General features: G+C 42.0%; 2 protein-coding genes across 3 annotated transcripts in view; one reads left to right on the forward strand and one right to left on the reverse strand.

The window, feature by feature from the left end:
• Positions 1-12,283, forward strand: part of LOC308329989 (KATNB1-like protein 1) — an 88,416-nt gene that overhangs the window by 45,814 nt on the left and 30,319 nt on the right. The window lies entirely within an intron of this gene.
• acp7 (acid phosphatase 7, tartrate resistant (putative)) overlaps positions 5,796-12,283 on the reverse strand; it is a 32,139-nt gene continuing 25,651 nt past the window's right edge. For both annotated transcript variants that reach the window (XM_080784574.1, XM_080784575.1), the window contains exons 11-14: positions 10,312-10,379; positions 9,981-10,052; positions 8,358-8,495; positions 5,796-7,598 (exon numbers count right to left, since the gene is read on the reverse strand). In XM_080784574.1, the coding sequence (XP_080640700.1) occupies positions 7,533-7,598; positions 8,358-8,495; positions 9,981-10,052; positions 10,312-10,379 (344 nt within the window). In that variant the 3' untranslated portion in view covers positions 5,796-7,532. The remainder of the gene's footprint in view (positions 7,599-8,357; positions 8,496-9,980; positions 10,053-10,311; positions 10,380-12,283) is intronic.

Consider the following 12,283-nt stretch of genomic DNA (forward strand, 5'->3'; position numbering starts at 1 on the left):
CTTTCAATTTCCAATACTGTTACTTCTACTCCACTACATCTCAGAGGCAAACATTGTACTTGCACTACATTTATTGGAAAACTTTAGTTGCTAGTTACTTTGTAGATTTGGATTATTATTTAAAATTTGAAAATAGCCGATCTACATTCTCGCGACGCATTGTGAGCTTGTAGATCGGCTATTCTCAAAAGATGTTGAAAATGGGACATTCTGCATAATGAGTACATTTACTTGTGGTACATTAAGTACATTTTGATTTTTGAACCCAATACTTTTGTACTTTTACTCAAGTACATTGAATTCGGGACATTTACTTGAAAAAATGTAGTACTTTTTCCCACAACGGAGTTTTCCTGTGCTTGCGGTCAGAAGAACCGCATGGAAACTGCCACAGCACATAAGTAAATAACCATACCGTGTTAAAGGTCAGTGTTGGTGTAGGCTCGATGATGGTAATAAAACTCTTGTGACAGTGCTACTTTGCAGCATAGCTCTCCATAATGTCTGTCTCTGGGGTTGATGTTTGCTGGGGGGATTCTGTAATGTCTGTACAGATGGGCTTATGTTGATGGTAACAACATCAATGTTTTTTTTTGAGACAATATATGACTCCAAGCTCCGTGGTCACCATGGCCATTTGCCATGGCAATGTAAATGTAAGTTTTCTCATATGCCACGCTGTTGTTACACTGAAAACCAGGAAAGCATTTTAGATTTCTTTGGCTATCGGAAAATATCAGATCTACAAACATTTTTAACTCAAATCTTTGCTTCTGGGGGTCCCTGGAACAAAACATTTTTAGATGGAGGTCCATGGCCAAATACATATAGTTTTGTATTTCACCTGAAAAAGTTTGAGAACCTCTGATTGTAGCAATACGTTTCTCAGAAAACTGTTTTAGATTTAGATGAAGACGTTTGTGGAATCGGCCTCAGGTCTCCATGCTGGTTGTCCCATTGTGGTATCTCTGTGACGGGTCTTTAGACGGTGTGTCCGACTCCCCAGCGATGTTATTCTGACCCGGGCCAGCTTTGCCTCCCACATAGGCCTGCTTTCCTTAACCCCCCCATGTCTAATCACACTTCAGTTTACATTTTACATACAGGGATAGAAATTTGTTTTTGAACAAGATCACACGCTTTGGTGTAAGTTTAAACATCACAAATCATTTTTGATGTACTGTACATTGCTTCAGATGTACTTCGGTGCGGTTTAGCATGCATGCTGTGCTCTTCGAGGCCGATGCCACATCCTCACTATCCCCCTAAAGCCCCATTTATACATCGTCGTATGCCGGTACCGAAAATATCCGACCTACAAGCTCACGACGCGTTGTGTCCACAGAGCGTTGTGAGCTTGCAGGTCGGGTGTCTTCCGTGTAGGACACCGGCGCACAAACAGAGCGTGAATCGGGGCTTAAGTCCGTTTAGTGAAGAATGTGGAGAGATCTGCTGGGCTTCTGGGCAGGAGGAGGAGGAGGAAATCTCCCGGAGGAACAACATGTGAGACCCTGAATTCATTACACGTGTCCCCTGTCTGCACGCTTTGCCCCTGTGATCAAGGCACTGCCTCTGGATCTCCTGTTGGGCTGAAATACCACACAGAAGCCCTCTCTCCCCCTGGCTGCCTCCTTAGGGAAGCTGCTGCCTCTCTGAGTGCAAGAATTCAAGAGTCTTTTGGAAAACACATAAACAAAGTGGGGTAAGCCGCAGCGTATCGCCAAAGAGGCTTCTAAGTGGTTTATGCTGACTCGTCTGGCCTGTTTTTTTTGTTTTGTTTTTTAATAGAGTAAGAGACGTCCACTTATGTGGTCTTACGAACATCTGTACTGTCCCTCTCAGCCTGGGACGAGGACATGTTTGTCTATAGAATTGCCATTGAATAAGATTATGTCCTAAACCAGGGGTGGGCAACTTTGAAGCTGGAGAGGGACACTATATTTAAGCAATATTACACGAGAGGGTGTGGTTTAACGTGATTATTGCCACAACAGTGATGAGGTCAGGAACGAGACGTAGTCGAGTTCCGCAAGCATCACTGAAGACTGAAGTAATTCAAGGATGTCATGTTTGGAATTGTAACAGCTGAAATCAATAATATATCAGCATTCTGATATATTATTACTGTTTTAGTTTTACTCTAGTTTTTGACTGAATCTACAGATTATTTTGTCAGGCTTGATGGCGTCGTAATGGCTGATTTTACACTTGGTTGCATGCTGAACATAGCCGATCTGTACAAGCTCACAATGCGACGCGTTTGAGCTTGTACAGTAGATGTGATATTTGCAGAGCGCAACACCCGAGCACAACCAAGCATAAAATGACCTTGATCTACTGGATCTCTTCTCCACTAGTCCCTCCCTGACCGTCTAGTTTTTATTTGTTGACAAAATTGTCAATATACTGTATATACTCTTAGTTTAAGTCATTGTAGCTTAGTTTTCGTCAGTGAAAAAAGGTATAGACGAGAAAAAAAAATTCGTCATAGTTTTAGTTAACGAAATCAACACTAGAGAGCCAGCAGTCTTCTAATGATTTCTATTGCGGTGCCCCAGGTGTTGAGAACTAACAAGACAAATTCCAGGCAGATCATTTGAGACAAGGCAAACTGGACGAGCATTAACCCTGTCCAACAAGGCACCTTTCTCCTTAACCCCCACCAGCGCACGCACGCACGCACGTGTCACAAAATACCAATTAAGTGACCCACACTACGAGGAGGAGGCCCAGAGTGGAAGCAGAGGACGAGCCCTTATGAACCCGCGTGTTGATCGTGAAGAGTGTGCTGCTGCGACGCTATGCTTGTTTTGTTGAACGGAAGAATTGTAAATGTACATCGTGCCATCATGTCTGCGACTGCCATGACAGTTGTGTGTGTGTAATAGTCAGTGGTTTGGCCATACTGTATAGTACAGTACATACTGTACATACTGTACTTGTGCATAATACCCACAATATGACAGCTGTTATTTGTTTTGACTTTTTGTATTGTTTTGTTGTACAATTCTCATAGTTGAAACTAGGTCTGTGGTCTTATTATCGTCTCTTTCGGGTGGAAACCTCATATGTCCAAAACTGTTACTTTTCAGGATTCAAATTAAAAAACAGCAAAAGTAGCCGATCTACAAGCTCAAAACATTAAGCTTTTAATGATAATATGGGTGCGTTCGGAAATACCGCACCGGAGCGCACTCTATTAGTTTGCATTGCACAGTGCGCTCAGTGTGCTATTTCCGAACACACCCTATAACAGGAAAAGGAAAGAGTTTTGATTGTGATAATAACGCTAAGACCTAAACTATAAATGTGGCAAAAACACTGCTAAAAGCTAAAGTATAGTACGTTAGTTCCATTGATCCAAACACTGTTGATTGATTGACAAGCGCTGAAAATGCCCACCCATCTGTTTACTTAACACAGTAGCCTATCCGCTTTTGCGATTTCCAAGTGGGTTCCTGGTCCAGAAAAGTTTGAGAAACACTGTCCTAACTGCAGAGATATAAAAAGTTGTTGTTTCTAGTACAGTAGGCAAAAAAAAAACTTCAGGGGAAAACCAAGGAATTTGAAACATTACATTTTGTATACAGTCTGTTCTAAGCCGTACGCCCGCGGACCGGGGGAAACCAGGGCCCACCAGACAGACAGACGGCATGCAACACTGTGCTGTCAAGAGTCTACAACTGTCCTACAGTATTCACTAGAGATTATATACATTTTGTCACTGTGGTGGAGCACCCCTCCCATATGCCCTTTGTTTGCTGTGACACACTTGAACTCTTAAGTACAGATATATTCTCCCTGGAAAGCTGTAACTCTACACTGCAGTGACGTTTTCTTGCACGTAGGCCATGTGTTTCCATTTCAATGTAGGCCTACACTATTATGTATATTTGGGGTGACCATATTTTACACTTTAAGTGTATGGCACATTCCTGCGAGCACACATGCATTTTTATGTGCATCTATACAACAGGCGTTTCTTTTTAAAGGGCAGCAATTATTTCAGCGCTTATAGCACAGTCACTTACCGAGCCAGCTACCTTTTAATGCTAAATAATGGTGATAGTTTCAATGAATACAGATAAAGTGCCTTTTGCACATTTGTACTGAAACGGCATCGCATCGGTGTCAAAGGAAGCATGGTGCTAGGGTTAGGGTCTTCCTTTTACAATAAGCCTGTGTGGGCTTGGCAGTTAAAGCTGCAATCCGCAATCTCCCAACAGAGAGGGGTAGGCCTATTTGCAACTATAACAAGCCAGGATTCGAACCCGGATCTCCCACTCGAGAGACCAAATATCTACCGCTCAGGCAAGGGAGACAACCTCCAATCACTGAAGGTGTGCTCGTTATATTATATTCACATACTGTGCCATACAGATTGGTTAAGATAACGTTTTCATAGAAACTAGTCATACCTGGGGATGCCGGGTAACAATGTGATGTCACCCTGACATCCAACTAACAACCAATAAAACCAAGACATTGACATATATCGGCTTCCTTATTCCCTGTATTATGTCAATTATAGTCAATGCCCATGTGCAAGTTATGATTGATTGGTCAACTCACGGAGGAGAAAAAAGGACAAAATGAGAGCAAACTGACCCCCCTCCCAGTTAATACAAACTCAACATGGGGTCCAGTCCAGGGATCCTTTTTAGAAGTTAAGTGTGTGTAACTTGAGCATACAAATGTGGACCCAAATGGAAATGGACCCAAATGGAACCAAATGGACCCGTGCCATTTGGTTCCATTGGTATGCTCTCAGAGTTAAAATAACACTTGTGATTATGCAGTGTAGACTGGGATCTCAGAGATTTAAAAAAATGTATCAGGCTGGCCTTGTAGTTAAAACGGTTGAGAATCACTGATTTAATATTAGGGGTGTACAGTATATGACTTCTGGACTGCAGCTTTACCAGTAGGGAAGCCAGCCAAAGGCATGTGAGTGTGATATGTGCCCATACAAAGTAAAGACATCACGAGTGACTACCGTATTGGCGTATTCTGATTCTGTACTTATTATTCATCCACTTGGCAGGGAATACATGTAGCGACCGCATCATAGACCCATAAATCTCAGCTTTTTTTCCAGTTGTCTTGTGTTGCTCAATGTACAGACAGAGCATGGCGCTACAAGCCAAATGGTTCCATTTCCATTTAGGGGGCCCTAACCATGCCTGCACTCATGTTAATTTACACGGCTTTGGGTAAAATAGGTGTAGATCAAGCTGTATACAGTAGCTTAGCTCATGACTGCATTGTTATGAAGTAGCTGATTTTGTATATCGTCTCTGTCGGGTGGAAACCTCATACAGAGATTCTGTATGTCCAAAACTGTTACTTTTCAGGATAAAAAAAAACCCCGGCATGAATGGATTGTTATGAAGTTGCTGATTTTGTATATACTTCTCTAAGACAACAGGATTAGGCGCAATGATGATTAGACTTTGGCGTTTATAGCTGTACTACTGAGGAAGGCAGACACTACACTTCTGTCTGCCAAACTTCATCAGCGCTGCTGCCATGGCTGCTAAAATATACAGCTATTAAGAATTAATATCACCATAGCGGCGTTGAGTCACGGAGCGAGCAGCTCTCCTCAGGGAACAATGCGTTCTAATACCTCAGCATCCGTCCAAGCCACAGTCCTCCCCGCCGTTCCATAAAGTGAGTCTGTGGGTTTGTCCCCACACCCCCCCCCCCTCCCCCGGTAGCTGTAAGGCTGGACAATACTAAAAGTAGAAATACCACATTGTAGAAATTACCTTTTATTATTCATAATTTGACTCGAGCAAAAGTACAAAGTGTGTTGGAATCAAAATATACTTTACGTACCAAAGTAAAAGCCCAGTCCATACCAAAGCAACTATAGTCACAACTTGCAACCTGCAGTTGTAAGAAATTGCAGCGGTCTGGACTGAGAATGAATGAAGATTTGTTCTGAAGATTAAAAAAAAGACAACTTGAATATATTTAAGACAAAATGCAAAACAGGCCCATCACTTAATCAAAGACTTCAAAGTAACACAGGATATTGAGCTACAGTACAGGTTATTTTTGGTTTCCTACATTTTGTTTTTAATTACTATTATTTCAAAACATTTTCAAAAAACATTCCCAAAAAAGCAAAAAAATTATAAATCACGAATTAAAAACAACATTCAATGATTTCTTTCAGTAAAAACAGTAGACAACCACGTCTCCTCCCAAACACACGATGAACTCACCAGTGCTTCTTTTCACCTGACACCAGCAGAGCGTGTCAGGTGTTTTACCAGCAGAGTTTTACCAGCAGAGCGTAGTGCACTTTGCACTTTGTTCACATAATGTCCCCCCTCCCTACCATGATAAATAATCATTTATACCCTTAGAACCCATGGGCATGTAGTAAAATCTATCAACTTGATAGTGAGCGATGATAATTGAACAGTGTCTTGTCACATGCAGTGGCAGGGACATGATCTCTCGCCAGCGCAGCACCCACCTTCTTATGGTAGCTGCATACTCCACCAGAACTGTTCTGGCAGGGAACCAAACCCAACTGACAGGCAAATGGAAATTCATACCTTCACAGAACACCTCCGTCTTCTGAAAGCCAGACCGTGACTCGCACTGTTGTGGCTCGAGCCAAGCAGTGTGTACACTAACAGCCAGCACTGCTGGATATCACAACGCCCCGCTATGGGGAATCTTTGGCGGCAGTATGAGGGTTTCGCCCCCTTTATAGCCATAGTTTTTGCTTATGAATGGTCAATTAGAGAGATATTTCAGAGGTGTTTTTGTACCTCCTGGATGTTGGCTCGTGTCTCTTCCAAACTGTCGCTGCTTTTCACACGCTTCACTGCTGACAGACTTGAAGCTGGCTGGGCTTGAACGCGTAGCATACACACTGGCCAAAGTTTGGGGATAGTCAGTCACAACATCTCGGAGGCTCTGAACAACTGAAGTCAGTTCTGAGACCACCCAACCGAAGCTCTGAATGATGTCACATTGTAGTTTTTGGGCCAGCTGAACTGAACAAATTGTGCCTGTTTTGGTGTAGTATGCATTGGCCTTAAGTTAACACTGACGGTTGTATTCGCTGGAGGCCACCTCTACTGTATGCCACCTCTACAGTAGGCCACCTAGGTGCCCCCGGTGCAAGGAGAACTGTAAATAGAATTGTAAACGCTGTCTGCTTCCATTTCACGAGGCTGTCATTTCATGAGCCAATATCCTGAGGGAAATTCAGCAGCATGAATTAGAATAGACAGACAGTTTCAGACAGTCTCTGAACTGTCTGAAATGTGTTGGAAATGTGGGTGGCCTAATCATGTCCATTACAGGAGGAAAGTGGTTTCTTATGATTGGTCTGATAGCAGCAAAAACATACAGCAGAATTAGGTTTTAAAGTGCATAGCTTATACTTGGATATACTGTACTTGGATTTGTTAAGTAGATACTATGACCATACCTTATAACTATATCATAGTTTTACTTGGCAAATTGTTAAATCTCTGGTAAAATGATTCATTTCAAATCAGTCTTCAAATCCATGCAGAGATGCCATGCTTTTCTTTCACCACCCATATGCTGTCGATCACCTTGCCATGCTGGGTAGAAAAGAAGAGAGAAAATGCGGAACGATTATAATATCAGTGTTTTATTGTGCCCAAGTGCAAGTCAAAATTGTCAAGGCACACCTGTTTTCATATGCAGGCAAAGTAGCCTCTGTAATACCTGTTATCGCTGTTATGATCTTATCACAGTGCACACATTTATTTTGAATTACGAATGCCTAATAAAATGTTTTAACATTTTTTTTAAAGCAAAGATTTTAAACTATAGAACATTTAAAAACAAATTATACACTTTTGGTTGCCACAAAATCCCAAGGCACACCTGGACTCAGGACTTCTCATTTTGAGAACAGTGGTTCCCAATCATTTTAGCTTGACACCCAAAAAGAGAACTTGTATTTCTTCTCAGGGACCCAAGCTAGTGAAAAGTCGATCTACAATCTCACAGCATTTTTGATAGATCTTTTAGTTTTTGAAAATCGAAAGAATTCAAAAAATGTAGGAAACGGACAAAAGGGATTTTTACTTAAAATGGTTCCTTGACCGACAAATGGAACACATTGTTTGGGAAACAGTGATGTAGTATTTATAACCAAACAATGGTTCTCAACTGTGGGACCCAGGGATCCTCATGGGGGTTCCAAATGGACCCTTTCGGGTCTGTAACTCTGACAGTGCGCAAATGGAAATGTGTAGATATGGGTGGCCATTGAAATAAAGACGTTTGGGAACTGAGAGCTGCCCAAATATGTCGCAACATGCGCATGCTTCCGTGCGCCTGTGGGGGCTCACCTGGTCGTCAGAGACCTGCTCCAGATAGAGGTGGGTGGAGTTGACCACGTCCATGCGGGTGTAGCCGTAGTCGGTGCTCCGGAAGGCGCTCCACTCCTTGGGGTTGGGGTTGAAGAGGTCAGTCCTCTCTCTGCAGCCCTGGAGCAGTGACCACAACAAAGTACTAACAATTAAGTAATTATTTTGGAGCATCTGCACTTTGCTTCAATATTTGAAATGTAGTGGAGTGAAAGTCAAAAAATACAAAGACAAATATTCAACTTTAGAATACTTAAAGCATTAAACAAACAAAACAATACTCCAGTACTTTAACAACATTTTGACTGAGAAGCTTTCACTTGTAAGCTGAGTAATATTTGGCCAGGAGTATCTACATTCTACAAGCATACTGGGGGGGTTGAGTGTACTTTTGACCACCGCATGGACAACAACACAGACATTCATTGGCAGGCGTCTAGTGCGTCTGCTGTTAGCTGTTAGCGCTCAGCCACATGCTTCTCATGAGCTCCGTCCGTTCGTCCGCAGGGCCTTGTGTGACATTTACAGCTGTGGCTGTGCGAGCGTCTGTGTGGTGTGGGCCGCGTCCGCTGCACTGCTTTGATACGCCGCCACCGACTAACGCACATGTGCTTGATTGAGGACGCATGCTCTGCATTGCTGACGGTCACGTCAAGGAAATGTAACGGGGCAGGTGGTCGTGAGGCGGTACTTAAGTGTTTGATTCGTATTTAACCTTTATCTAATCAGGTTTTGTCGCCGCCAGAGAACAAAGATCTCTTTTAACGGAAGGGCGTCCTGGCCAAGAGTATATAGAAGCAACGCCAAGTTTCAGCGATAACAAAACATGCAAAAGAAAAGCCAACAACATAACAAGGAAACATAGGTTTGAGTAACATTAAAATGATCAAATGTACGTAACATTTTGCAAACAGGCATCTGAGGATTCAATAGATTTCACCATAGTTCATTCAGAGTTACAATGTTGTGAGGATAAGATTGTCTGTACAGAGTCCCATGCAGCAGGTGTAGCTTCCTGTCCAGTGTAACTGCTGCAAAGAGTCTATCCTGCACAACAATGTTTGTCACTGCTTCATGTGAAAGCAGTGTAGATTTTGACAGCACATTTTGATTTAGTTTTAGTCATAGTCTTTTGAATACAATTCTGTCAAGTTTTAGTCATATTTTTAACAAAATAATAAATATAAGATTTTAGTCGACTTAAAGTTGAGTCGACTAAAACGATTTTTCGGTGGCCCGTGATCTGAAATCACTTAGCGCCGCGCGCCCATGATGACGTATTTTAGTTCTATGGGATCTCTTCTCCACAAGTCATTCTGTAAAAAAATTGTTTCGTTTTCATTCGTTGACGGAATTGTCAATATATGTAGTCATAGTGTTATGTCGTTATAGCTTAGTCAAAATCAACACTGTGCCGTTGTGAGAGTGGAGACTGGTTGATGTGAGAGTACTTACAGCGGAGCCTGTGATGATGTGTACCGGGGAGTTGATGTGAGAGTACTTACAGCGGAGCCTGTGATGATGTGTACCGGGGAGTTGATGTGAGAGTACTTACAGCGGAGCCTGTGATGATGTGTACCGGGGAGTTGATGTGAGAGTACTTACAGCGGAGCCTGTGATGATGTGTACCGGGGCCTTGGGGTTCACATAGGGCTGCTCAGTGCTCCCGTTGTACACCTAGAGGGACAACACGGAAAGTCTCTGACTGATCCAACACTGACAACACATGGATATAATTAGGGTTGTCCCGTGTGATCGGAAATCGGGAGCTAAAAAACGTGATTGGGACATCCCTAGTATCAATATTATATCCATATCATTTTGGATATTGTACTATTGATGTTATATGGTATAAACGAAACGTGTTCTATAAAAAATAATATATATATATCAGATCGGGAAAGTGGAATAAGCAGTCATGGACAAAGAAACTGACCTTGTCATCGTAGACGGGCCACAGTCTCTCATATGTGTGTTCATGTGCCCACAGCTCCACGTCCACCCCTGTGAAAGACACATGTTTACAGCGATACGACTACTTTCATTCTGTATTGAATATAGCCACCACACGGCATCCATACCTATTGCTTCATACTCGCCAATAGCGATGGGGTGATAATATGACAATTTAATGTCACAATTATTGTGTCTAAAATAATTGTGATTGACTGTATGTGCTTAAAGGACAACTTTAGTTTTTTTCAACCAAGGTTCATGTTTTAGGTTGTTATTAGAGAAAGTAAAAGATGTATGTAAAAAAAAATTCAATTGCTGCTTTCTTTCGTTTTATGGATTTTAGCTGTTTTTGACAGGGGGACGGGGGCATTCGAACATGGGGCTAAATATGTATTTCTATTATTTATTATAGTCCTACTAGACCCCAAGAAATTACATCTGGCCACAGAGGTTCACAGGATCTACTGAATGTGAAGGTAGCCTACTGGGGGAAGCCACACGTGTCATAGGCTTAATGTGTCAGTTTGACACATTCAGTAGATCCCGTTATCTTTTGTGACCAGATGTAATTTCTTTGGGGCTAGTAGGACTATAGTAAATAATAACAAAATAAATCACTATAACATTTTGTAAAAAAATACATATTTAGCCCCATGCTCGAATGCCCCCTAAAATCCCTAAAACGGAAAAAAATAAAATAACACTCATCTTTTACTTTCTCTAATAACAACCTAAAACATGAACCTTGGTTGAAAAAAACTAAAGTTGTCCTTTAAGCTTAAAGCTCTTAAAATGCCACTTTTTATAATCCACGTTGCACCTCAGCATCTATGTTCTGGGGAGAACATTAGGCAAAAATACAAGATCTATGAGCTTGTAGATCGGCTATTTTAGAGATTCGGTGAAGACGGGGTGAAGGAGTACAGAGCCAACTCAGGTCCAGTGTGTGACGGGACAATTTCACGATGAATTAAAATATCTGCAACATGAGAACTTATTGTTGATGAACGATAACGACTATGGTCTCAACCCTAGTTCCCCGACAGAGAGTATGACGTAAGAGCAAAACATGCCACTGTGCTAATACCATCGTCAAGACAGAAACACTAATTACTGACACTTATGTGGTTAAGTCAACAACGCTTTTCATATCTTTTAACCGCCCCTTGGATTTGTCCAGCAATCAATGAGTGCTTTTAGGTGAGAGAACTCTCACCTAAAATACACTCCCCCGCACCACCACCACCACCAAAAAAACATGACACCAACTGGCAAAACTATTCGGAGCAACAAACAAAGGTCTGGAGAAACGTAATACGGGAAAAACATTTGGATAAGGGCTGTCGGGACGACGGCCAGACCGAGGGCCTGCTTTTGTAATAAATGATGTGTGTTTGGATTTGCTCCTTCGGAGCGCTGGAACCCTCGCCTGTCTGAGCATGCAAATTTACACCTATTAGGAGCACACAGCTGGTCGGACGTGGGCTGTGAGTTCATCATGCAGCAGAGATGTCGTTGTCACTGTCGGGGCAGAAACTTCTTCGTATTCTAACTTCTTGCTTGTAGATCTGCTACTTTTGATGCTTCTGAACTTGAATCGTGAAAAGTAACAGTTTTGGACATGAGGTTCCCACCCGACAGAGACGACAGTAAATACTTAAGCATTCAAAAGTACAAATTATGCAATTTCTGCTGTTTCCACTATACTTGAAATAGGGCTTAGGTGGTTCATTTGTAATGTAAGTTTGTTTTCCAAGAGTCCCCTTCCTATACAGTAAATGTAGTGGAGTCACTCGCTTTTGGGGGGGTATTTTGAGGTATTTGTACTTTTCCAATGTTTCCAATTCTACTCCACTACATCTCAGAGTCAAATATTGTACTTTTACTACACATTTATTTGAAAACTTGAGTTACTAGTTACTCTGTCGATTTTGATTATTAACATACATACC

The sequence above is a fragment of the Protomyctophum bolini genome, assembly GCF_963924005.1.
Source record: "Protomyctophum bolini genome assembly, chromosome: 15".
Lineage (NCBI taxonomy): Eukaryota > Metazoa > Chordata > Actinopteri > Myctophiformes > Myctophidae > Protomyctophum > Protomyctophum bolini.